The 27,131-nt window shown below is 46.6% G+C and overlaps 1 protein-coding gene across 3 annotated transcripts; it reads right to left on the bottom strand.

Moving 5' to 3' along the window:
• Positions 1–96: 96 nt before the first annotated feature.
• On the bottom strand, positions 97–27,131 carry RFFL (ring finger and FYVE like domain containing E3 ubiquitin protein ligase). Of its 3 annotated transcripts, XM_064677844.1 has the most exons (9): positions 26,918–27,131; positions 23,041–23,118; positions 15,465–15,557; positions 8,539–8,726; positions 4,580–4,984; positions 2,897–2,983; positions 2,337–2,544; positions 1,150–1,173; positions 97–630 (listed from the first exon to the last, which is right to left on the bottom strand). In XM_064677844.1, exons 3-9 carry the CDS (start codon positions 15,538–15,540, stop codon positions 449–451), a joined length of 1,170 nt encoding a protein of 389 aa, XP_064533914.1. In that variant the 5' UTR covers positions 15,541–15,557; positions 23,041–23,118; positions 26,918–27,131; the 3' UTR covers positions 97–448. The 3 variants fall into 3 exon arrangements, with proteins under 3 accessions (XP_064533914.1, XP_064533916.1, XP_064533917.1); XM_064677846.1 differs by lacking the exon at positions 15,465–15,557 and having other exon boundaries at positions 26,918–27,130; XM_064677847.1 differs by lacking the exons at positions 15,465–15,557; positions 23,041–23,118; positions 26,918–27,131 and adding an exon at positions 13,933–14,072.

The raw sequence follows: 27,131 nt of genomic DNA, 5'->3' as shown, positions 1-27,131 counted from the left end.
TTAAATTAAAAATAAAATTAACAAGCACAGTGACATTTTAATCTTTGAAAACCAAGTTGTTGCTGGGTGGAGCCTGAGCAGCAAAACAAAGGACACTTTTTGAGACCCCAGTTCACTTTTATTATTCAGAGGAAAATACAAAGCCTCTGGAGCTGATCTTTGTGGTGGGAAGCTGAGCATCCATCTGTCCTCAGCAGAGAGGATCGAGTCATCCTGGGCTGTGGGTGGTTCATGGTTGCTGGCACTGAGCTCCAGGGAGGGCAGGCACTGTGGTGTAAAGCACGATGGTGGGAAGAGCAGAGTCGGGCGTGGCTCGAGCAGGACAGTTTTCCCCAAGGCTTCCTCCTTCCCTCCCTTCCAGCGGGGTCTGTTTGTAACTATCTGTAGGATGTGGACCGTTCCTCTCCCGGCAGAGGAGGCTTCAGGGCATGGCCAGCCCTGCCCCCGGCTATGTCCTGAAGACGTGCACGGCCCTGATGACGTACTGCCGGCAGATGGGGCACTCGCTCATCCGCTTCCCGCACTTGGTGCACGTCACCATGTGCCCACATTCCAGCAGGACACAGTCAATGGGAGCATCCATGCAGATCCTGCACAGGTTGTCCTCGGCGCTGGGCTGCCCAGCACCACCTGAGGGGACAGGAGACCACGGGTTGGTGACACAAAGGGAGGTGGGCTGGGTTTGTGTGAGCCCAGTGGGCTCTGCTGAAGGGTTCCCTAATGGACTCCTGCACATGGAAGGGCTGCAGAAGAACCCCCCTTGTGTCTGTATCTGCTCCATCAGAAGTTTTGGCTTTTCCACAGTAATTTGTGTGTGATGAAAACAAACACCACTGAGATTCTCAGCAATGAGGCCAGTGAAGCAACGTGGGTCTCTCTTCCCAAGTAACCGACAGGAGAAGAGGAAATGGCCTCAAGTTGTGCCAGGGGAGGTTTAGATTGGATACTGGGAAAAATTTCTGTCCCAAAAGGGTTGTCAAGCACTGGAAGAGGCTGCTCAGGGCAGTGGTGGAAGAAATAACCCTGGGGGGATTTAAAAGCCACGTGGATGTGGCACTTGGGGACATGGTCAGTCTGGGGAAACAGTTGGACTTGATCCCAGAGGGTTCTTCCCACCTAAACAAATCCAGGATTAGGGATATCACTTACCAGTTTGATCGTCCGTGTCAGAAACTGCAACAGAAGAAGAGAAAGTGATTTGGTGAGAACCAGCTGGGACAGCAACATTACCAGGCAGGGGCTGAAAGCCCTGAGGGAGTTGCTAAACCCAAAACTGCTTTCTGCTGATCCCCACGAGAGGCTCAGGCTGGGCTCTAAACACGACAGGTTTAACAGCTGGCAAAAAACTTTCTCCTATCCTGAGCTTACACAACACTTAAGGCTTCCCAGAGATAAGCAGCACTCCAAAGGCATGTCTCAAGACATGTTTAAGACAGCCCTGGAATGTGTGCAGAGTTTGGCTCCCTAGTGCTGCACCTGCAGCAGCCCCTGGTGCCAGTTTCTTTGGTGTTACACAAGCACCAGGATTGCTGGGACACACACAGAGGCAACTGTGATTAAGAGAGAAGGATAAACTCTATCAAAAGCACAAGATACAAGAATATAAACCGAAAGCAGGTGTCTTAAATCTTGTATCATTTATAGAGGACAATGCTTAAAGAGATGTGTTAAAGGAAACAACAGTAGTGTGGACAGCACAAACCTATGAAATCAGTGTTAAAAAAAGTTTCTCTTGTAAATAATGTACAGGTCTGTGGTTTTTAAGTAATGCCCTGGAAGTGCAAACTGGCACCTGAAAGTCCAGCCAGGTGCATTCTCTGTGCCCCTCTATCCCCTCACCTCTCCCTGAGCAGGCCCAGCGTGTGCAGCAGGAATGCTCTTGACATAAGACAGAGTCAAACCCCAGCTGTGCAGCCTGTCCTGAGCTCATGCTCTGAATTTCCCAGCTGCTTTCTGGTGGTGGTTTCCTGCCTGGGCAGGGCATTTCCCTGATCACTTCCCCAGTTACCATGAGTCCAGAGGGAAGAGCTCAGCCCAGGCACACAGCAGCTAAGGCAGTGCCCAGTGGGATCTGCCACAGCCACACACCATCTGAGGTGAAGGGTGCACAGCTCTCATGTTGCTGCCACAGGGCAGTGACTGTCCAAAGCTACCAGGAGGCTCTCCTCAAATAACTACGAGTAGTGGTGAGCAGAGTTCAGCTACTTTCACTCTGCTGTGTGTAAATCTCCCTCCTCACTTGCACGAAACAGAAATATTAAGCTCTATTTCCTTCTATAACTGTTACAAAAAAGGGCAAACCTGGAAAACAGGCACACACTGGCTAAGTTTCTCACCTAGATGCTGAGGGTCTCTCTCTCTGTAGAGACGGGTCACCCTCTCCATCAGCTCCCACTTTTCACAGCAGCCTTTGTAGGTGACGAAGTTGCGGGCGAGGATTTCCTTCAGCTGCCGCACGGAGAGCGCGTTGATGTCCCCGACGCTCCTCAGGTCGGAGAGGGAAGCCTTCCTCCCCAGCACCAGGTTATCTTCAGAGTCAGTAGACTGGAAGGGAAACAAAGGTGCAATGATTCTTGTCCTCAACACCTGAACCCACGATTTGAATCAACTTTCAATATCTGCACGAGCAGGAATTCGTGTTTGGATGAATATAACTGGTTACTCTGAATTCCTCCGTCAGAAACACGAGTCTTAAGACAGAAATAATTTCTATTATCAGTGTCCAAGTGACACCAGTTCCTTCTCTACGTGCAGGACAAGGTGCTGCCACAGGAGGGGGTTGGTTGGGTCTGCCAGTGGTCAGTCTCAGTTACTGTTCAGCCACTCATCTCTGGGGTAGCAAATACAGCCTAGGAAACCCGGTATTCCTTGTCATCCAGTTCCAGGACACACAAACCTGTGTCTCCTCCTCTGCTGGTGCTTCCTCTGCTGCATCCTCAACTGCTGTCACACCGACTGGGCTGGGAGGCACGTGACCATTTGCCTGCAAGAGGAGATAAAGGTTTCACCAACGGTGTGTCTGTGGGTGTCCGGAGGGAAATCAGCTCCAGTGCAGTGTCCCTGCAATCCCTGGCCACTGGAAGGACAAGTGCAGCACAAGGTACAAGCCAAGCACGCTCACAGAGTGTTCCCAGTGCAGCACTCACACAAACAAAACTTCCTGAAACTGAAGTGCAGCTTCTGAACCTTTAAAGCCTCAGTACAGAACCTGTGCAGTAAAATCCCACATGATGCTCTTGTGAGGCTGGATCAGGAGGAGACCAAATTTATACATGTGGATATATATATAATATATATATGTGTATATATGCAATCCTTCCCTGAGTGTCACACTGATGTGATGTCAGAGCTCTGGCAGTACATGAGCTCTCAGTGCAAGGCTCTGTACAACCCTCACAGCTCAGAGTCTCCAGATCTTCACAGTAACCAGACAAACCCCTCCTCAGGTGGGTTCTGGAGTGGGCAAACAGGAGACTCTGAGTGAAGGACCAGCAGCAACAGAGCTGGAGGAAAAAAGCTGAGCAGGTGCTCTGGGCTCTCCATAAAATGAGCAGTGTAATTGTATCTGACTCAGCCTCAGCAGCCACCCTTCCCCTCTGGTTTCCTACTGACAAAGAGACTGTAATGTTACCATCCTACTTATCCAGGTGGGGACTTGTTAATATTTACAGAGCACAAGAGGAACAATAACCATCAAAGAGCCCGAGCTGCAGCAGGATGTCATGCAAGTAGAGACAAGAAGCTGAAATGTATCACAGGGCAGTCAGGGAAAACAGAGCTGGTAAAAACTGGAATGGCAATATCCAGAAAACCAGGGAATTAAAATGCCTTTTAATGATTTGTAAAAAAACGTTCTCCCAGGAAAGCTCCTCCTTTGAACTAGACTTATCTGCTGAGGAAGCAGAAGGTACACACATTTTCAGGGAACTAAATACACCTATTAACTTTGTAATAGGACAAGGAGCAGATGTCAAACACTGAGTAAACTTCCCACAGCAGAAAGCAGAAAGACAAACAAAGCAAGGTCAATAAAAAATAATTAAGCTCAAATGCCCCTGACGAGGTTTGTCAGAACTGCAGGTTCATCATAAACCGAAGACTTGGTGACAGACTCAGGGTTTGTTTGGTTTGTTTCCTATTGATCTGAGTGCAGGAGACACCAAAAACCTCACCCACTTCCTATCTCTATCTTTCTCATCAGTTCCAGCTCCCAAAGTGCTCTAGACTGTGCCTGCTGTGTGGCACAGGAATTAAAGAACAATATCAACCATTTCATTACACCTGCATACGGTTGTCAGGAGTTCTCAGCCCCAAAGGACCAGCCACAGGAGCATCTTTGTGGCAATGCAAGTGTGGACCAGAGAAAACCCATCCCAAACCAGTGCTGTTGCTCTGAGAGTGAATGCTTGACATACTCAGCACTGCCCACCAAATTAAAATCCACTAATGAACGGCACATCAAAATTAGTGACAGCAAGTCACAGCTTTACACAGCAAAACCACAGGCAACATCTTAGGAGTTAATCCAAAACCAGAGATGAACGAGTTTGCAAAGGATGGTTCTGGCCAGAGACTGTACCTGTTGGTGCTCCTGAGCTACTGAACTTGAGATGGGCTCTGTAGACACCGAAGACTCCTCGAGTGAGGTAGAAGAGGACAGGCTGGCTGGGGGGTGACTCACAGAGTCTTGCTGTCCAGAGGCTCTGGTATTAAATGTGTTTGTTCTTATCTGATCCTCCTGGCTAATTACAGGCTGCTGGCCAAGGATCAGAAACACCAGGTCCTCCTTTTCACGACAAAACTCTGTGGAGATCTCGTGGAGGGCCAAGTAGTCTCGCAGGTCCTTCACCTTCATCTTGATCAGCTCTTCCCGCTGGAAGGCCGTGGCTCGGAAGCGCTGGCAGAGGTGGCAGAGCAGGGGCCCCCCCTCGGGCTGGTTGGAGCAGGACGTGCAAAAATTCTTCTTACAGTCCAAGCAGATGTGCTGGTAAAGAGAGGGGAAAGGAATCAAACCCGTCCTGTGCCAGCGGGGCACGGTGACCTCCCGTCCGGGAGCCAAAGGGAGCAGCAGCCTCTGTGAAAGCACAACCAAATCCTTGGGATTTGGGGAAAAGTGCCAAGTCTGTTCCCCGTGTTCCTAAATGAGGAAAAGGATCCCTGAGCAGATCTCTGCCTTTCTCATGGCTCCTGGAGAAGCCCCACTCACATCCCATTTCCCCAGAAGGGAGTGTTACATTCCCAGTCAGTTCCCTCCAATGGCAGGAGTTTTCCACACCTGCTCACTCAGTTTGAGCCAGAGGAAATCAGGACATCTCTCTAAGGGAATCTCTGTCTTGCACGTGGATTCCAGCTATTTGTGCATATTGCTCTGTTGCATTTAGAAAGCTCCAGCATTGGAGGGAACTACTTAAAAAAACATTTCTCTCTTTCATAAATGTAATACTTGCTATAAATGACCTCCCTCCCCAACCCCCTTTTTTCCCCCCTCCAATTTGCTGCAATCACTAAATGAATCTTTCTTTCACCATAAGAGGGAAAGGGAACAGCAAAGCTTACAGTGTCTGACAGACATCAAAGAACTCAGCGTTTATTTAAACAACAAAAATAGCTTATTTTGAAAATACTACACCCACTGTGTGCCAGTTAGTGCTAGACAGAAAGTGTTGGAAGTTTTGGAAATATTAGGCCCCAGACATTTAAAAACTTTACAGATTAAATTCTGTTCTTTAATGTTTATATTTGATACTGTTCTGATCTTGTCACTCAGGGCTCGATTTTCAGAAGTTCCAAGCACTCACAGTCCGTGTTGACTTCTGCAGAAACTTGACTGTTCAACACTTTGGAAAGGCAAATTCTACATTTTCCAATAGGAATAGCAGCAGAACAGCCACATTACGTGCCTTTTAAAAAGCCCTGAGGGAAGAAAGAAGTGGTTTCAGTGCTGGTTAAAGAAGGTGATTCAGAGTCTCAGAGAAGCCAAGCACCCCTATGAAATCCTGGCATCCTGCTCCTTCCTTTGTGCAAGGAAAAGAACACACGAGGAGTTGGAGAAGCAACAAATACAAACTCAAGGACAAAAAAAAAAAATTGTTTTATAATAGGTTCTAGTGATTCAAGAACATCTCTAACTACACAGTTCAAAGAGAGCAGATGTTTCTCGTGTTTTACAGGGTGTAAATACCCTGCTTGCTTACAAAAGCTCCTTGTGATCCCCTGGCAGCCCCCTGGCTCCCCACACACCCTTACAATTAACACCAACAGGCCTCTCATTTAGACCCTGGAATACACTTACAGTGACAGTTAATGGAAAGAATCCCCATTTCCTGCCCAAGCACTTTAAGACATGAAAATTTCTACCACAGAGAGAATCTCTGGTCATGCAAACTTGAAACCTCATCTCAAGAAGCCTGTTTGGGGGCCTGCCAAGGAAAAGTGACTTCCATCAATCACAGAGCAAGGCAGGAAGGGCAATTCCCACAAAACAACCAGTTTGGAGAAGCTTTCCTTAGCTTGGTCATCATAAAAGCCATTGATATGTAATTTATTCTGACCCTGTGATTGCAGGAGCAATCCTGTTTCTGGAGAAGTTTTCAGGGCAGAGACAGGATCTGTTTGTGTGTCTAGGGCAGGGGAACAAACACTTCACAAAGGCAGAGAAGTGGAAAATAACCTCATTGACAACTTGCCCTCTCTCAACTGCCCATCTGGGGGGGCAGAAATCAGTTCTGGCAGAAATCAGAAGAACTGAGATGAAAAAACCCTAAACAAAATTAAAAAACCCTCGGCAATAAAACCCCCACAAAATACCCCAAAAACCCCAAACAACCCCACTTTTCTCTGGCAGGGGGAAGCCTCCCCACGCCTTGTAGATTGCCAAACCTGCTCCAAAGGGAACCTCTGCATTGCCAAGGACCTTCCAGCCAGAAAAGCCCTGCTGGAGCACTCCCATCTTTAGGTGTCACGTAAGCAAGCCCAGCACAAGGGCTGTGTTATCCAAAGTGTTCCTTGCAGGCCATCAACAGTAGTGACAGCCTGCCTTGGTTATCAAATGATGCATTGGAGAAGTCAAAATAAAGCCAGGCGTGTCTGTGGCTTATCAGTTCAGCACTAGGCTTCATCTGCAGACAGAAACACTCCCCAGCCTGTATCTGAGCACCAAGTGTTCAAACAGGCACGTGTGGGGCACAGCTCAGCTTCAAGCAGCTTTTACAGGTTTGATGTATTTGCTGAACTCTGACTACAAGGGCAGTGATGGGAGGCTCTTCAGAATGATTAAAGTGTTGTTATAAATTAAAGCCTGCTCCTAAAAGGTCAGGCCATGTCCAGGATGGAAGCTGCTCCTGGGTGTTTGCTCTGACAGCCCATCTCCCAGAGACACCAGGATGGGGCTCTGGCTCCCTTGGCTCTTCTCCATGTGAAGGAGAACACCAAGTGCCAACATTCAAGCTTTCACTGCTGTAATGCAGAACAGCAGGCACTGGATCCAGGATAACTCTTCCCCCTATTTGTGAGGATGCATCACATCAATGAGGGCAATGCTGAACACAACACTACAGAGTGCTGTGCAGGGACAGCACCATTCCAGCTGCCCCAGCACCAGGAAAAGTCTAAGCATACCTACAATACCCCAAATGTATCACCATGTATGTCCAACCCCCCTAGTATATTACCAAAGTTTGAATTTCCAGTGATTTCTGGAGCAACAACACTTCTCAGTGCAAAAATGCATCAACATCCCTGTTCTGGGAGAGGAAAGCAACAGCCCTGCCAAGTCTTCCCATTTCCCACATGTATCCTCGTGCATGAATAAAAAGGTGCAAGGAAAACCAGGTTATGAACTTTCCCCATCTAATCTAAAAGGGCTTTGGCCAAAATTCAGTATTAGTTGTGCATTCTCACATTCTTAAGTTCAGTAACATGCTGCAGATCCACAGAATGGGGATGCAGAACAACTTTCCTCCCTAAAACATTTTCAAGCAGCATTACAGGACCCACCACGCCCAAACAATGCAAATCCAGGCAGGATTTGCTGTCGAACTAAAAGTCTCGTGGCAGCAATTATTTTGGCATCTATATACTCACAAATGGAGTTCACAAACAAGATAATATAAATTTGGGGTTGGTTTTTTGTGGTTTTTTTTTTTTTTTGCTTCAGCAATTCTACACACACCCACAATAAACTTCCCTGGCTTTTTAGCTGGAGCAGATGAAAGCAAAAACATTACTAAAGTTCTTGCTAGAACAAGGTATTTCTTTTTTAAAGGACATTAGTGTTTTTAAACAACAATAAATCACGTTTAAGCTAATGCTCCTTTAAGTGATTATCAGCATCTTGCCTTTCTTCTTTCAGGCCCGGCAAAGCCAAGCCTACAGAAGGTTAAGCATTTCCAGTCGCATTAAGGATGCCTAATTGTGAAAGAATGACTGAAGACCCAGAAGTCTTTTCCCACGTGGAATGTCCTCAAAGCAGAGGCCTCTAACGAGGTTGGTTCCTCCCCGAGCGCTTCGGGGAAGCAGCTGAACACTGCCAGCACTCACCTTGCTGGCCGAGCTGTCGAAGTGCAGCCCGCAGGCTTTGCAGCTCTGCTCGGGAGCCGTGGGCGAGGGGAAGGAGCTGTAGCCGGGGTTGGAATAGGCCTGGGCTCGGGCTGGCGGCGGCTGCGGCTGCATCTCCTCGGCTGAGCCGTCCAGACAGAACCAGTTACAGCAGCTCGCCCACATAGTAACTGCGAGGGGAAAAACAGGTTAGGAGTGACACGGGACACGGGCTGAACTGCAGTCACGCTGCCCACCATCGTTCATTGCTAACAGTGTCTTAGTTAATGATGATCCTTCCTCTGCAAAACCCACACGCCCAGTCCAGCACGATGTGCCTTCGGTGGGAAGGCACAAATACAGTCCAGGACAGTTATTACTAGAATTTCATGTGAAGATAAGATAAATTTTACGTTCCACTTGGCTGTAGGAGATTCTGAGTTTGCTGTAACAGGCTGTCTCTGTTTCACATAAACTGCAATACCTGGGATTTGTGCATCAGGAAAAGAACATAGAAGCTGGAATTACGTGGCATAGAGCAGTTAAATAAAATTATGGATGGCTATTCTTCAGCTTCATCCTAAATCCCTCTACAGATTTACAGCTACAATATCTAAAAAGATAAAATTAAAGCAAGGGCAATGGAGCCACTGATCTCACATAGTGCTGTTCTCAGCTGAATTTACAGCATCACGAGGCTAAATCATCACACAGCGAGTCAATACCAGTAATGTAAGAAAAATCAAATACTGGCTTCCAGTAACTTGCCTGGGAAAACAACTGTATCTGAGACACACAATCACTCATTTATTTTTTTTCAAGTCAAATTATATATACACACACACACACATACATATAAACACACATGTACACTTACCTAAAATCCTAACAGTCCAGCCAAAAGGCTCAGTTTTGAAGTCTCCCAGGACCACCTATGCAGCAGTATTTCAAAAATACACTGCTATAAACTTGCTTTTGGGAGTTTACAAAGAAATCTGAATTCATCTGGGCATTCAGTTTCTGGAGCACACACCATGTGTCATCGCTTATGGGTAGGCAGAATACAAATTGCCTCCTCTGCATTTCTGCTCTCACACAGGAGTTCCTGGACTATGTTTCTTCTGAGTCTTAAAAATCAGGTCCATCACTGACAGCTGCTCAGTTTTATAAACTTCTGGAAATCAAACATCTCTAAGCCACACAGCCAATTCACTCCTTTCCCCTCTGTCAGTATTGCCACTGTGAAACTCCAGATTCCCAAGGGAACAGGGCTGGTATGAATCCTAAAGGTTATTTGCCATAATATACCAAACACACTGTTCTGTTCTTTTTCTTTTTTTTTTTAAGCAGTGTTAAATCTTTTGGGCTGATGTAGTCGAATTGGGAAGCTTTTGCAGTCTGGTGCTGTTCCAGTATCTGCAGCTTTAGTGGCATCTTTAATCCTTTCAAACATCTCGCTGAATTTGGCTGGTCAGAGTTCCTGCTGTCCCAGACACAGCCTTTCAAACCCCACAGTGTGAGCTCAGAGCCCCAGAGCCCTCCCTGCAGGATCAGCACATTGCAACGTTTCAGTGGAAATCTCCCCGTTCCCGACAGGATACATTCCTGGTGTAACTGATGTGCACATCCTGCACTGCAAACTGCACTCAGACTGGCAAGCAGATCTCAATAAATAGTGTAAAGTGCACTTAGGCTGGCAACCAGATCCCAATAAACACATGGAGGGAATAACCTATCACTCATGTGTATCAGCTCTGCACTGCAATCAAACACGTACTTTAGATGGCATAGATAAAAGCAACAATTACCCTTTTTCTCTCTGCACATTAATTTTCAAGCTCTCAGTGCCACTGAGGAGTTAACACAGCCTTTATACTGCAAAAATACGGAAATTCTAGTTTAAATTATGCTCTTCGGAGGTTTAATTTGTTCCTGGGAATTGCAAATCTAAACAACATTAGAGCTGCACAGCCAAACAAACCTTCACAACCTCCCCAGCAGTGGAAAACTGTGTCCAAAGTTAAGCTCCCTTCCTGTTTCAAGGACCCCTGCAAGCTGAAGGCCACCCACGATAACAGAATACACAAATGCTACTGCCTGCCCCCAAAAACTGTTTTCCTAAAAGAAGACAGCCTACTAATTCACTCTGGAACATTGCAACATGTCAAACATTGGGAAGAAAAACACAAGGCAGCGAACAAACTGGGATAAAGCAAGACAGAGCTCAGCATTCAGCTGGGGTTGTAGCTCTGTGACTGCCAGCAAAGTAAAAGGCTGATAGAAAGGCTCAGACACTGCTGTAGAAGAACCTTAATCCTGCTCAACCTCAGGAGCATGGAAGGGAAATGTCCACAAACAACTAATAACCAGGACTGTCCTCTGATCTGGAACATTTTTCCAAAGGTATCTCCTTTCTTGAAGGAGGGCACACCTGTTCAACAACAAGAAATACAGGTAAGACTCAGCAGCTGCTCCAAAAGGGATTTTTCCTTTGTTCTGTACAGGATCAGCTTCAGACCTGAGGAAACAAGCCCTGCCACTGGGAGAGCACTTGGCAAGCAGAATTTCACAATGAAATGTCAGGATGGCAGTTTCCTTGGTAACTCCACAGCCAAATTACTCCCCGATTTATTTTCTTACCCATTCAGAGGTACCTGGTGAGCACCATCCAGGAACTGCTCATTTCCCTGGGTCCTTGCTACAGATGTGGCAGAGTCTGAGGGCCAGAACTGGAAAGCCCTGCCCTGTGCAAAGCCTGTCTGTGCTCTGCAGATCAACACCTCTTCTGCACCCAAGGACTCCACAGCCACACTGAGGTGACACAGAAATGCCCAGTGGAAAGGGCTGAGTAAATACTTCCAGTAACCTGACTAATATCAGCGTGACAGCTTGGAAATGTTAATGACATCATGGATTTCAGGAATCCTCAAGGAATATCTTGAATAAAAGATGTTGTTGACTTACTGGCAGGACTAACACGACAGGCACTCCTGATCCCAGCATTATTCCTGGACAAGATGCTCAGACAGGCTAATGGGAGCCACAGAAACAACTGTGCCACCCACGGACCCCAGTGTGGGTTTGGCAAACTGGAAGTCACCCAACAGTGACTTCTGGCAGCCCAAACCTACCTGCCCTAAATCCTAACTGCGTGTTGCACTCGGAGCATCTGCCAGAGCAAAGGGAGAAGGAGTTTCATCAAGGGTGGAGACACAAGATCAAAGAGTCTATCCCGGACTTGCAAACACATCCACCCACATGGCAATCATCACCTTGGGAAGGGGGACTGTTTTATCTCCTTTCTTGAGCTGCTCTGAGAGGCCAGAAGAAATCTAATAAATATTGGCAGGGAGTTGCTTGCCATGTTCTGTGAGCAAAGCAGTGCCAGCACTCCCTCGTGCTCTGCTGGACTGCTTTTTAAATTTTATTTATTTATTTTTCCAGTATGAAGCTGTGGATGCCATTACTCTCTGCACTGCATTTAAAGAGAAGGATGACATTCATTTCATCACCTGTTCATTAACACATTCTATACAACACCATGAGTTCTGTATAAATTTGCAAGCATGATTTAATTCTGGAGGCAATACCAGTGATGTCAAAGTTTTCCTCCCATACACAGCTGAAGACAGGGTTCCTAATGCAGGCCTGGATTCTTGTGCTTTCCATCTTCATTAAAAAAAGTGTTTGAACTCAGGTTCTCACTACATGTGCAGTATTACTGCCATAACCTTGCTAGCTGGAGTATCAGAGACCACTGCCTACACACAGCAGTTATTACACATGTTATTTGGATTTTATCAAAGGGTAGGCTGTGGCTGCAGAGGGAAACTGTGGTTTATGTTTGAATATAGAACTTCCCTTTGTTTTCCTAAGGGTACAAACAACAAGGGAGTAGAACAAGCAAAAGGAACATCTTGGAATCAGTGAGCTTTCAGCTCTGTATAATAAAGCTCTGGAGGACCGGGTCTGGCTTCTTTTCCTGACCATCAGGAATTCAGCAGCTGGAATGCAGTAGCACCAATGAGACACTTAAGGGATCAAAAGGAACTGAGCTCCCAGAAGCAGCTGATTTTACTCCCACATGAGGAGAAGCCACAGGAACAAGTACTTCTGCTCCTGAGAGGCCTTTAACCGCTGGAACAGCAGGGCTGATGACCCTTGAGGCTCCTGCACATGGAGCAGGGTGCCAAAAAGGGAGGGAGATGCAAGAGCTGCCTCACACCTCCTAATTTAGAGAAGACTCTGCTCACCACAATGAGCTGCTTTTCCATCAGCTCCCTGAGCCATCAAGCTCCTCTTTCCACCTCATTCATCAACAGACCATCCTCCTTGCTACCTCCTTACTGCCTTCAGAACCTGCTGTGATCAACTATAGATGTTCCACAACAACACCTGTCCAGCCTGGCATCCACTGTGTGGCCCCACAACAGCAAAGCCACGTTCATTGGTAAGACACCACTTTCAAGGCAACACACCCAAACTGGGATTACACTGTTCCCAGAAAAAGGCAGTGTGGCTTTAAAATATTCGTGTATCCATAATGCACTTTTAAAAGTACTATTGTCATTATTAATCCATGCAAAATCAATCAGATCTCATTTTCATGAACGCTGTTCTGAAATGGTTGAAGTATTTCATGAGTTAACCACCTCATTAGTGGCATTGGACAGTTGCTCTTGTTACAATTTACTACTTTTTTTTCCAGTAAACCTGCACTGATAAGAAATCCCTTGCTAAAATTAGTTTCACTAATAACCTAGCTTGGTCAAAAATTAGTTTTTACTTGATAACAGAGCTATAGAATAATCTGCTCAAAAGCCATTTATGCATGAAGCATTATTTTTATCAGCCTGTGTCCCAGGCACAGAGACCTGAATTATGATAAATGGGAGCAACCATATGTTGGGACAGCTGGAAAAGTCAGCAAATGAGCCATTCACAGGAAGGACAAGGGAAGGAGCTGCCAGTCTGAGCACAACGTGGTGTCTCAAGCACTACAGAGCATGAGAAAAGGAAGAGATGGGACCAGCCCTGGCTGTCTGTCCCAAAGTATGTGCATGTCACTTGCTGGATATAACAACTGGATTGAGCACATGAGATTTTTATGTAGGGATGGAATAAAATGTGTATATGAGTAAAGGCAGTAGTTCACCTGTGCCCAAGGTGACAGCATGCACACCTTGAAAAAAAATGAGCAATTAAACATCAGCACTGTATCCCAGCTAGAAACAGGGGTATGCAGGGGGGAGAGACACAGAGATTCGGGGCTGGAAGGAGGAGACATTTTTCCATTTTGTTCTGTGCCTTCCAAATGTCTGCAGACACTTCCCATCTCTAACCACCCAAGCATACAACAGCAATAATCCTTACAAAGACAAATGCACGATTGCTCACCAGTCTGATCAGCAACTTTGATGTGAGTCTAAAGCCTTCTGGGTGAGAACGTGCCCAGCTGTGCAGGCAGAGTGTCCAGCTCAGTCCACACTGAGCACAGTCACCACGGGGTGTCCAGGGTTCCTGTGGCTCCTCGCTGAGGATTCTGTGCATCCAGGAGTGCCTGTGCTGCTGGGCACATCAGGGCTGCCCTGGAACAGCCCCCACACACTCACGTCCACCGGCTGCTTCCGACGGCCAGACACCGGCACTCCATGTCCACGTGCCGGCTACACCTTCCCTGCTGGATGCACAGAGTGCCAGGCTGGAAGTGCAGCCTGTGCCCTCCAGTAATAATCCATCCTCAGACCCCCTTCCACACCTCAGAGACGCCTCCAACAGACTCTGGGGGTCAGGAATCTCGGCAGACCCAGCAGGTCCCAAGGCGTGGAGCCAGGAGCCGGCTCCAGGAGCGTGGCACACAGCTGGGCTGGGTGGCTGTGCCCTCGCTGGGTGCGCTGCGGCTCCGGAGCACGGGAATCTGGCTGTGCCCCAGCATTTTAATGAAGGAAGTGACATCCATTTACCACGGAGCAGAAAGTAAACAGGGCAGCCCACTGGGGCAGGGAGCAGAGGGAGCAGGGAAGAGCTGGAACGGGGCCACAGCAGCTCGGGCACAGCCACACTCGGTGAAACGCCTGGAATTGCTGCTGAGCTGAGGGAAGCACCAATAAAACTGCCCAGTTACGTGGCACAGAGCAAACCATCGTGCACACAGAGACCCTTTCATGCTGCTGTAGCCTGGTTTACATTGACTAAACCATCTGCAAGGTAAGCCCTTGGAGAATTTGCTTAGGTGAGAGGAAAAATAAGAGTTCTTAACGGTTCTAAGGACATTCTGCAGCTGTATCAGTGTTTATCAACATGCTCTGAGTAATTTGCAAGCTCCCTCCCAGCAACACTCGATGCTCTGTTTGGTAGCAGATTTCCAGACAGATCTCCAGCGAAAGCACCTGAAATCCCACCAGCACAAAGCAGCTCAGCTTCAAGCACCTCTTTGAAACTAGAGAGCTGCACTTCCCCCCTGACAATGGAGAGAATGGTTCTGTAAAGCTGTGTGATTCACAGAGCAGTTCCCAGGAAGCCGATTCCAAAACAGACACTCTCTCACTTGACTCCCAGCCTTGCACCTGAACTGCAAACTCACCACTCACCTGCTTTCCCTCTTCCCCACAGCACAGGTAACTCCAAGTTTTCCCCATTTTAACGTGAGAAGCTTGGAAATCCTGTATTGTAAGGAGCTGGGTACCTGGGGTGAGTATTATTTCAATATAAACTGTTTATTTGGACCCGAAGTTGTGTTTTATATATTGAAAAATATTTAGATAAAAAGCTCTTCTTGCTCTTAAACTGTAATTAGGTCTGGAGACATCTGCCAAAATGGAAATTCAACAGCCTCCTGCCTTTGCAAGTGACATTCTTCCAGCAAGTTAACACAAAACAACTTGATTAATGAAATCATGTGACTGGTTTTAGAAAATTATTTATCTTACCCAGTCTGTCTCGATTCCTTAGTCCCATGCCTCTTTCCAAGGAATGTGCTGTGACCTCAGATAGACTTATCTCCATTCCACTCTCCTGCTATGCTGAAAAACAATTCAAATTCAAAAAGCCCCTGTGCTCTTTCCCACTAGTTTGATATTCATCAGCAAGACTAAATTAGTAAGCTGTGATATACAGCATGAGCCAAGCCAGGAAGAGAAGAAAGGAAACTCTGGAGAAGTAAAATTCCAGAGTACTCAGTTTTATTGCCATTCCCACCCTTCCAGCATCTTGTGTGGGTATATCTGTCTTTGTCCCACACTCAAAACTGGCAGTGAAAGTGGAAGCTGTCCAGGAAAACTTTAGCAAGGAGCAGTCCAGGAATCCTAGACTATCACCTACCAACTCAACCAGTCCTTTTTATTAGAGAGGAAAAGGGCCATAATGGATTTGCTTTTCTATTCATTCACATCATCACAGGTCTTCTTGGATTTAGTTGCAGCGGGTCACTGCTAAAACTGTAATTGCAATAATTGCAATATGTAGCAATAAATTGCTCAAGGAAAACCTGGACATTTAAATAACTTCCTTACCCAGCTTTAATCTAGGAAAGCTGTCATTCTGTACTCTCCACACTTCATCTCAAAACCCACCTAGACCACTATTCTGTGACATCATGTGACAATAGCTGGGGGAGGTTTGCTGGGTCCATGCCCACCTGGAAGCCAGGAAGGGGCTCCAAAGGCACAGCAGAAGCTTTTCAGGGAGTCTCCTCCTCCTCTCAACGTTACAAATACCTCACTCTCTCAGCAAATTTTACAATGCCCAGAATAGAAAGTTGCTGAAAATAATTTTCTGCTGTGCTGCAGAAGACTGAGTGACTTCAGCATTTGGGTATTGCAAACAAAGAGGAGCAGATCCACAGTTTACCCAGGGACATCCTGGGAACAGCTTTGACTCGCCTCAGCTTCCACCACTGTCAGATGGTTCTAAGGATACTCTTCTCCTAAATGGGGGAATGCAGGGAGCTGGAGAAATTATGTCAATCTGTGTTTTCATCACATCACTACAGTTCCCACTTGAGATGAAAGGAGATCGAGCTATTGCTGTTGAAATCCTTGGCCCCAGAGGCCTCTGATGGCAACTGCATATGGAGGTAGTTGGAGGGAGAAGAAAGAGGTGCATTATCCCAGACACAGCTCCTCAAGCTTAAAACAAGCCTGGTCCCCAACCAGCAGAGGTGGGGACACAGAAAACTGCAGTGATGTGCACAGAAACCCTCGTCCCACCTGGTGCACCAGGATTCTGAGAAGTGGAATCCTCTACAGCAGCTGTTCCTAAAATAGAGACAGTTTACAAGCACAGCCTGAAGTCTTCCACTGTTACTCATCCAAGAGCTGAGATTGGGTTGGAGGTGGGACAGGATCAGCCAGAATTGCATGAACTGTCCCTGAAATTAGGATTACAGTTGGCACTAATGGTCTAAAGACTCCGGGCTGTCGCTGTTTCTCCAACACCCAGAACTGTTTGCTGATAAACTTCAACACCAGTTGGAAATCCCATAAATTACTTGTCATGCCAAGCTTCAGGTTTATTTTTAAAGAGTAAGCTTCTAAATCTTCCCCCTCCCAAAACTAAAATATAGTTTCAAAACTGCTCACATGCAAAACCTACTCTTCTCCCCCCCTTTATTCCAGAAGCTGTCAGTAAAAAATCAACCTAAACCCCATGGAATTTATACAAGTGGAAAAGTGCACATGCAGTAAGACTGCATATAACACAGCTCTGTGCAGACTGGCAGGCAACCTCTAACCTATTTAACTGGAGCCTGAAAAAAGATAATTTTTATTTGGCTGGACTGAAACAGATCTGGATGTATGTAACTGAGGCACATCATAACAAGCACAAACACTGCAGACTCATTTCACAGCTATGCCTACTCCAAATTAACCTGAATTCAAATCCAAACCTAGGTGCTGAAATAGAATAAAATGCAACTGCAGACACGTACAAAGACCAGCACACGCGTCACATCCGAAACAGTGTGGGAAGCTCTGCTCTCCCAGACTGCAGAAAATACTTCTGAATTAGTCAGGAGTTAAAAAAAGGTCCAGGATATTGAATATAAACCTGAAGACTCGTTTTGTTACTGAGACGACAAAAGATATCGCAAAAAAGAAAGTGAGTTTATTTATGGTCCAGTCACCTCATCTGTGGTTGAGTTTAAATGCCCCACCCTCTTGGGAAGGAAGTTAGTACAGGTGGAACTTGGAGAGGCACTTTGAAGTTGCACTCTTAAAGCATTTCTGTAAATATTATCTTTGTACCAATCTCCACTTAGCACTGGAGCATTTGAAATCAGAACTGCTTCCGAGCAGCCCTGGGGAAGAGCTGGAACACTGAGGGAAAGTTCAAGCCTTACCATCCCTGTCTGCCAGCAGGACCAGCACGAGCTCCTTACAGCATTCCCGGGGCACATGTTGTGGAAATGTCCATTTCCAACCATCCACAGTGTTTGTTTCTAGGGCTGAAGGATTGTAATCAGTTCCTTTACCACCACCCCTGTTTGACTGCCGTGCTTCTCTCCTTCCAGCCTCAACCTCTGCAGAATATTAAGGACTAGGAAACCCAAAATAAAGCAGCCTAAAATCCAGGCTTTATTCAAACCTAAGCATGAACAGGCCCAACATCCATCTGGTCCTGTGTTTTTGGTTACTGAGTAGAGGGGTCAGATCCCCAGGAGATTCTGCAAGAGCAGGCACAGGAGCTCACCTACATTATCAGCACCAACCACTCAAGTAAATGTACATTTGTCTCTTGGAATTAAAGCCAAAAAAAGGTAGTTCTCCTTTACTGCCATGTCTCTATACATATATTATGGCAGAACATTCAAACTCCTTGTCAAGCCTTTTCAGCACCTGTGTGAAGTGCCAGCAGAGGCCGGACGGGCATCCTTTGATGGCACCGCTCCCCTAATCCTGCTAAATCCATGGCATCAAACAGAAAGCCCTGAACATGGAATCACTGCTGGATCCAACCCGTATAAAATATATTTTCACAAAAGACTGGGAGGACAGGAGGTAGTGAAAGCTTCAGACAGGTCAGGGACCTGCACCTCTCCTGGATTCCCTACCTTTGTCCTGGAGAGGACATTTCCCATATATGGCCCAGGCCCACAGGCAGCTCGGGGGCACATTTCAGTGCAGGGCTTTTGGCAAGGCCAGGCATTCAGACACCATGAGTCAGTGCTCCATACAAACCACTGGGTCTTACAAACCAATAAACCTCCTGCGGTTGGTTGGGTTTTCTCCTCGACCTTTGCGGCGCACAGACATCATCAGCACGTTTTCATCTCGCTCCTCCGTAACTGGGAGGAGCGTTCCTTTCCATCCTGGGTTTGTTTGCTTTGTAAAATGGCAGACAAGGTTTTCACATTAGACTAAACCCTGCTGTTGGGGCAGGAAGAATAAAGCCAGGCCACCTGTCACGGAGGTTGGGAACAGATACTGAGCTGCCTTGTGCTTTCACACAGCCTTTTAACAACAAAGTTAATTTATTGTTTTTAATAAAACCTCAAAACATCTTCGCCTCTGTCCTCAGAGCCCAAACAAACAACGGCTTATCTGGCATTTCAGCACGACAAAAAGTTCCCCATGACACAATCTTTTCCACCACTGACCTGATAACATCAACATGAACTTTCTTCTATTTTGAGCTCTACTTGTCTCAGTTCAATAGTTCAGCAGAAACCGCCCCATTTTTGATTACACAAACAAAATCAGATACCAGATATTCCTATTTTTAAATAAAAAAAGACCTGAATTTTAAGAAATCTCATTGGGTAATTATTTTCAGATTAGTAATGGGATAAATAATATGAGACAATGGAGGGTGAGGACTTTTGGTTTCAGTTTCTATCTGTGAGCATCTGGGCCGCTTCAGTTTTCCGTAAGTAAAATGCAGATAAAGCCCCATCAGGGAATGGAATCAAGTTAATATTTCATTTCTTTAAAGCAGGACTGTGTTTGTAATGGAATTAAGCACTGTCAGAGAACTACCACAGCTCACAGAAGTGAGGAACTTCTGGGAAGAAATGCTGAGAGTGAACGACCTCCTTGCACTTCTGCAGAGCATCCTAACAAGTTTACATTAGAAGAAAACACATAATGTATAAAAGAAGGATGAGACAAGATGATTTTGAGGCCAAATTCACATTTCACACAAGTGCAAGAGACATGCAAGTCCCATTTGGTTTTTGGTGGTTTGCTTTTTGTTGTTGGATTTGCTTGAACTTTGAACTTTCCCAGTTCACAGTGAAAAATATGCTTAACACGCAGAACAAAATATTGCTTAAAAAGCTTGGGTTTACCTAAAAAAAAAAAGTGTTACTGAAAAACGTGGCCTTGTAAAAAAAAAACAAAACCCACAAAAAGAAAAAACAAAAAAGACAAACGTTCTTGGGACTCGAGACAAGATAAGGTCTGAGGAAGGCAGCGTGTTATCAAACTGCTGGTTAGGGAAACATCTAGGATTTTAGATTTCAAATCTGTTGTGGACTGTAAAAATTCCCTTGTACTCACAAGTTCAGAAAGTTCAATAAATATTTATAAACTGTTTCCTCCATAATCAAGGACTAAAGCTGATCAGGCAAGTATACAATAGACAGTAATAGTTGATACCCTTTTCTTCACGTTTGCTTTTATTAGGGGAATTTTTAGGAAATTCTACCACATAACACAGATTTAATTTCAAGCCTGCATCTGTTATTCCTGCCAGAGCAATGAAAGCTTTGGCTGGTGTTATTAAGAGCCACATCCAGAAGTAAAACAGCAAGCTCAGGCCTCCAGAACAATGTCTTACCAAGTAACTTTGGCTTTGGGCAGAGCAGCACTGACAGAGAGACAAGGCCTCTTTCCAAGAACAATCATCTTACTTCCCTCAGACAAAGTGAAGCCTTTCATGAACCAGGCTGGGGTTTGGCCTACATTCCCTTGGATGAAAAGGCTTCATTATATGCAGTTGAACACATTGTCTGAAAACGTGGTGATACAAAAACGGCCTTGAACGCAGCGAGAGGGGGACAAACCAAAACGGTGAAACTGTGTGAGAGGTGCAGTGTGTCACCTCCAAAATACACACACTGTGAACCTTGAAAGAGGTTTTCACCCACAGACTTCAGAGATGGGATCAGCACCATTCAGGACCATCAGACACAGCCATTTGCAGACCGAAGATGTCCCTGAAGGCAGGCACAAGTATTTCGTATTTAAGGGTGTTATTTTACCATACACAAGTCGTCATTTACTGGTGCTTTGAATTCCAACTGCACTCTCTGTGCACACCTTGTAGGCACTGCAAGTCACCCCTGAAGCCCAGCAGAGAGCTGAACAACATATTTCAATTCTTTTCAGGAATTCCTTCCTTCACTCGCAATGACATTCTTGACTTCAGTACTTCCATGGCAAAAACCTGTCTGTGATTGTCTTCAAGTCACAGAAGCAGGTAATATGAAGTATAAAAAACCAGCAGGAACAGAGAGAAATAGTTTGTCAAAAAGGAGGTTGAGGTGCTGGGCTTTATTTTTATTAAATACCTGCTTCGGTTCCCTCTTGTTTCTCTTCTGCATAAGACACAGGATCTTATTCCTCCTACCCCAGAGCCCTTTGCACAGCGACAGTAAGGTCTGACTAAGCTGCCAAGGATCCCCTGCAACAACTGATAAGCCTTTCCATCCCAGGAACAGAAGGGATGAATTATGCAAGGTATCAGCCTCTGACTGGCAGAAACCTGTGCCCTGAGCTCCCAGAGCATGAATCACTCCCTGCATAAACACCGGCTTCGATTTCGACTTTTTTGATTATACAGTCAAAGGGGACCTTGAAACCCACACTTTATTTGGAATCCGAAAAATAAACTGTTTCCAAACTACTCTGCAATGCTTGTGCAAGGGCCTCAAGACAGGCAGGGATTTGGGCAGCTGTGCCACCAGCCACAGAAGCTGCATTTTAGAACTCGCCCTTCTCTGGAACAATTGGAACTTTCTCCAGGCCCAAGTCTGCACACAGAGCTCAGTGTTTCCCTGCAAGCACACAACAGCTTCATTATTGTTTAACTACCAAAAACCAGCTCCAACAATCTATCAAGTTTGACATTTTATCCCTCTCTGCTGCTAGCCCACAGTCCTGGGCATATATAGGATTCAATAAGAAAAGTTATTTTGTTAATCTAAACAGAGAAACATTTCCCTTCTTTTAACCATTAATTCGCCATTTTTAAAACCTGTTCCTCCTCCAGATTAACAGATCCAAGTGTTTACAAAGAAATCCATTCCACCAGATGAACCAAAGCTACTTTTCAAGATATGTATAAAACAAATTCAAAGGCAACCCCATGGAGCAGGAATTCCTCAGTGCCTCAGAGCAGCAGTACCACTTGTGGTTCCAGCCCAGCCACGATTATTTTAACACCAAACTAGAGCAGAACATTAACTTGCTGCTCATCACCCTCCGTGCCCAGGAATGGCACTGCTGGGCAGTTTCCCAAATAACCATGGCTCAGGCACAGGCCTAGGGAACACCAACACATCCATGGAAAGAAACTTATCAACACATGATGCAACCTGGTGGAGAGTGTCCTCAAACACAGCGCTGGGGAAATTCCTCGCCTGAGCGACTCCACCAGCCCCAGGCTCGGGGTGAAGGACACGAGGGAGCCACGCACAGATGCCAACAGTCCTTTCTCTCTGAGCAAGGGATTCTGACATCAGCAAAAAGTGGTGTCACATCCAGTTTCAGTCTGGACTTCCCTGGGTTTTCTGGCTCACTTGGGGAAAAGCCAAAGGAATAAAAGCTCGTGCACACACCGAGTGGTGTGGGGACTCAGCGGTGCCACTTGTGACACTACAATTTGAAATCATCCATGTGTAAATACACAATATGATGCCCAAAGGAACTATCCTTTTGCAACAGAGGTTACTATGACACAAGCTACTCCCAAAGGAGAGTATTTTAAATTTGCCTGTTTAAAATCTCACTTACCATCAGCCTAAACGAAAAGATTCAAAGCATGTGCTGCTTAAGTGTATTCTTATAAGCACATCCCACAACCTTCTGAATTTAAATAAAAATGTGGCAGCATTAAAAAAAAGCTGATGTTACATTAATATTTTAGTCTCCACTGAAATAAAATGTGGGAATTCCTATTCCAAGACTGTTTGGCAGAGGAGCCAGAGGGCATTAAGAGAAAAAAGCCTGATTAATATTTTGGAGTAAAGTGAAAACCTCAAGAGCAATTAACGGGAAGAATTTGTAAATTTTACAGACTCTGAGAAGAATAAACAGCACCTCAGAAAACAACAATTCTTTTTAAAGAAATTCCCTCATGGGAACATAAATTTAACAAGCCAAAAGGCCTTTCAGAGGTTAGAATGAGCCCCCTCAGTTCTGGGGAAACTGGCTGAGAAAGAAGGGGAAAAACCAACACAAAATGTGAACTCTTGATCTGACAGTCACACTCTCGGTTTCTTAAGGAAAGTGATAACTTTTCAACCTTGCTGAAGACTGAATCATTGGCTTTGGAGGCACATACCATCAGGGGGTTAGAAGCCTTGGCATGCAGAGGAGTCCTGGTCCTGACATCAGCTCAGCAGTGTTGGGATTCTCCCACCTGTGAAACAGAGATGACACTTATTCCCCTGTGAAGCATTTCCACTTCCATCAGAGCCAGCTGATGGAAGTTCACACTGCTAATTTCTGGCTTCTGGTAATGACAGTTAAAGGGGAGGAAAACAGGCTTGATATGGGGAGCCACAGGCAGGTGCTATCGAGGCTGATGACTGGAATTAGGGGAGCAGGAGCCAGGCTGGGGTGAGGCTGTGGAAGTGCAGAGCACAAAGCACAGGCAAGGAACAGCAGCACAGCCCTCACTGGATGCACCACTGCCCCCAGAGTTCAATCCAGACTCAAGCAACCAGCCCAGCCCAGCCTGACAGCAACACCCAGGTAATTTAAAGCCAGGCTATGCTTGTAGTCAGAGCTCAGAGCGGAGAGCAGTACTGAGTTCCCTCAGTTTGACTGCCAGGCACCCACAGGTCCTCTTTTCCCTGCTCAGCAGCAGGTCACACACAGCTGGGTCCAAAAAAGGGACGTGAACACACACTTATCTGCATCTCATTATCCTCCTGCCTGCAACATGTTTATTAAGCACCAAGTACTTGGTTCAAGGTACTTCCTGATTTTCTTATCTTTGGCTCAGGCTCTGTATCCCTCAGGAATGGTCAGGGGGTTTAGAAAAGAGGAGGTGGGTGATCTTTAAGGTCCCTTCCAGCCCAGTCCATTCAGAGATTCTATAACTTACATACCTGTGAAAACACATTTTTTCTCTCAGGGACAGGAAAGCAGCCTAACAGTAATTAAGCACAATTTTTTCCTGCATGTATCACATGAAACCAGCACACCCCAGTGAGGAGAGCATTTTACCTGGCTAGACTTGAGGACACAAAGCTGCAGTCCTGGGTCAGACACAGCCTGCCCAGCTCCACTGCCCCCTCAGCAAGCCAGAGCCAGGTACAGATACAGGAACACCAGAGCAGACCCTGGAAATCTGCTTCCACTCTTCCACCAGGCTCAAAGTCCAAAGCACAGACTTAATGACCCTTTATAGACAGAACTAGGAGGTCAGCTCAAATCATGCCCCAGCCTGACTGAAGAGTTTACAATCTCAGCTGTCATTAACAACAAACCCTGGTAGGAAGTTGCACAACAGCAAGTGAAAATTACACGATTCAACAAACAAACAAGCAAACAAAACAACACAAACCCACACTGAAGTCAACCACAATAAAGAGAAAACTGAAGACCTGCAGAAAAGAAGGCAGATTTCAGTCATAAACACAACTAGTGAGCACCAACCCCCCCAAAAAATCATCTATATTATTCCTTGCAGAGTATTGCATTCAGGTCTCATTTTAGGAGCCCAATCACATGTACCTGCCAATGAGAAAGACTGAAAGCCAGCCTACATTTCCTACTCAACAATTAAACACAATACTTAAATGATGGCTTTAAAACTAACCCAATTCAGCAAAACCTTGAGCAATTAAGCATTAAGCCATGAACACCACTGTCAAGGCAATCAGCTTTTCATTAGAAGTTCAGTTGCTACAGCTGAGTGGATCTGCAGACACAGGTGGAGACGGGTAACTCTGCTCCAGGATTCCCAGCACCAGAGAGAACTGCCCAGAATGGGAAACACAACAGCCCAAGGTGATTGTGTGTTCATTAAACCTAACTGTGCCACCAAAAGCAATTATGATTACAAAGAATGACTACAAGACCCCCCTCCCCATCACTGTCGACACATGTGTTAAGGAGATTCAGTATTGGATGAGTGGAGGTAGGGAAATCCAAGGATCTGGAATTTGTAAGAGACATTTAAAGCTCACAGCTTTCTGCTCCACTCCTCAGCTTGGAAAAACAAGCTCACAGTGAAAAGACAAAGGGTTAAAAGTCTTTGTTTATGTAATCATATATATGTCTAAATGATCATTTATCTTAAAATGTGAGCTTCGGAGTTTTGAAATGCAACCCACTACAGTGTGAACACAATGAGATGCCAACTTGGAATGCACCTGTCATTCCACATCCTGATGGCATGAAGAGCCAGCAAAGCTTTTCGTAGATCCATTAAGTGCTCTACCAATTCCATAACCAGGTTAGAAAGAACAGAAAACTACCACGAGTCCCTCCACTGCTGTGAAACAGTTCTCCAGACCCAAGACCACGTCCCGTGCTCCCCACGGAGGACTCGCTGCGTGTCAGAGAACAGGAAGTGAGCTCAAACGAAACAGAAATAAACTCCTCCTGCCTCACCCAACTAAACATTACCCTGGGGACAGCTTAATCAAAGAGCCATAAAACTAACCCACTGCTATCTGCCCTCAGTGTTAAACTTGGCTCTACAGTACCTAAGTACACCTGGCTGTGCTTGCAGTGTCTGAAAACACGAGAAACTCTGGAGTGCAGCTGGTTATTTATCACACTGTCCATCCTCAGCCTTTTTGTCAAGTCCCTGATGTGAGGAGGCTCAGACAGGACCATGTGTGTGTTCTCACTGCAGAGCTGACCTTTATTAACCTGCACTCACTGAAACACTGGTAAGAAACCGATGGGAGGATGAGTCAATACTTTCCCCACAGGAAACACCTTGACCTGCTTACAGGAACAAACTGCTCTGAAGGACACTCGAGTACTTTTATTTTCTGAACTCCTTTTGCTCTCTGTGGCAAAGGAAGGGCTTGCTTGGCTTTCACTTTGCTGTATCACCCCCAGCTTTGAGCAAAAAGTGAGCAGAGAAGAAAATAACTTGGGTCCTTGACACCAAATTACACCTTAGACATGCTAAGATGCAAAGAGACAACAATTTACACAGAGAGCTCTACAGAAGGCTGGTGCTTAACCAGAGTTCCTCAGCTCTCATAACGATTTGAGCAGAACAACCTACTAAACACCTCTTGGTGTGCCCTTGGGAGCACAACTCAGAAAAGGGACGAGTTGCTCAATGCCACTTTTTAAACAAGAAAAAAGAGGCTGCACCAGAGTCCCACTCGCCTTCGTTAGGGAAACCCTGGAAGCGCTCCCTGTGAGGGAGCCCCTTTACCCCATCTCCCCAAAACTAAACCCAGGTACTACAAACTTTCCCCAAAACTAAACCCAGGTGCTACAACCTTTCCCCAAAACTAAACCCATGCTGCAGCCTCTCCCTGCCCTCCTCACCTGTCCAGGCTTGAGCATTCTCATTCCCCCTGCCTCATGGCCCCCCCAAGTCCTGGCAGCCCCCCCTGCCCCATGTCCCCCCACACTTGCCAACAGCCCAATCCAGAGCCATTCCCTCACCCCACAGCCCCTGGATAACCCCCAGGGGCAACTCCACTGCCTCATGGCCCTACCCTTTGCCCTGTGCACCCTCCCTACCCCACACTCCCAAACCCTGACAATCCTCCACTGCCCCACAGCCCCAAACCTGGCAGCTCCCCCAACCTTTACACACATATTCCCCCCCAAACCCTGTCAGCTCCTCCAAACTTTCACACACATATTCCCCCCCAAACCCTGTCAGCCCCTCCAAACCCTCACATACATATTCCCCCCCAAACCCTGGCAGCCCCCCCAAACCCTCACATACATATTCCCCCTCCCAAACCCTGGCAGCCCCCATAAACCCTCACACACCTACACACACGCTGGCAGCCCCCTCACTGCCCCACTACCCCCCACACCCCCAAACCTTGGCAGCCTCCCCAAACCCCAACCCCCAGATCATGGCAGTCCTCTCAAAGCCTCACACAAACACAAACAAACACACACACACACACACACACACCCCCACACACCCAAACCTGACAGCCCCTCACCGCCCCACACCCCCCCCCCCCCCCCAAACACCGGCAGCGCCCCAACCGCCTCACCTGCCTCCCGCAGAGCCGCGTCCCGGGCGGGCGGCGGGCCGGGGCCGGGCCGGGGCAGGCCGGGCCTGGGGCAGACAGTTCCGATCCCAATCCCGATCCCGGTGCCGGTCCCTGCGCTCGGCGGCGGCGGCGCTATGGCAACTGCCCGCGGGGCCGGGCGGGCGGAGCGGCCGCCATGGGCCGGGCGGGGCAGCACCGCCCCTGGCGGCCCGGA

This window comes from Pseudopipra pipra, chromosome 21 (assembly GCF_036250125.1).
Source record: "Pseudopipra pipra isolate bDixPip1 chromosome 21, bDixPip1.hap1, whole genome shotgun sequence".
In the NCBI taxonomy this organism is placed as follows: Eukaryota; Metazoa; Chordata; class Aves; order Passeriformes; family Pipridae; genus Pseudopipra; species Pseudopipra pipra.
The sequence above is the reverse complement of the archived record's forward strand: the minus strand, read 5'-3'. Positions and strand labels throughout refer to the sequence as shown.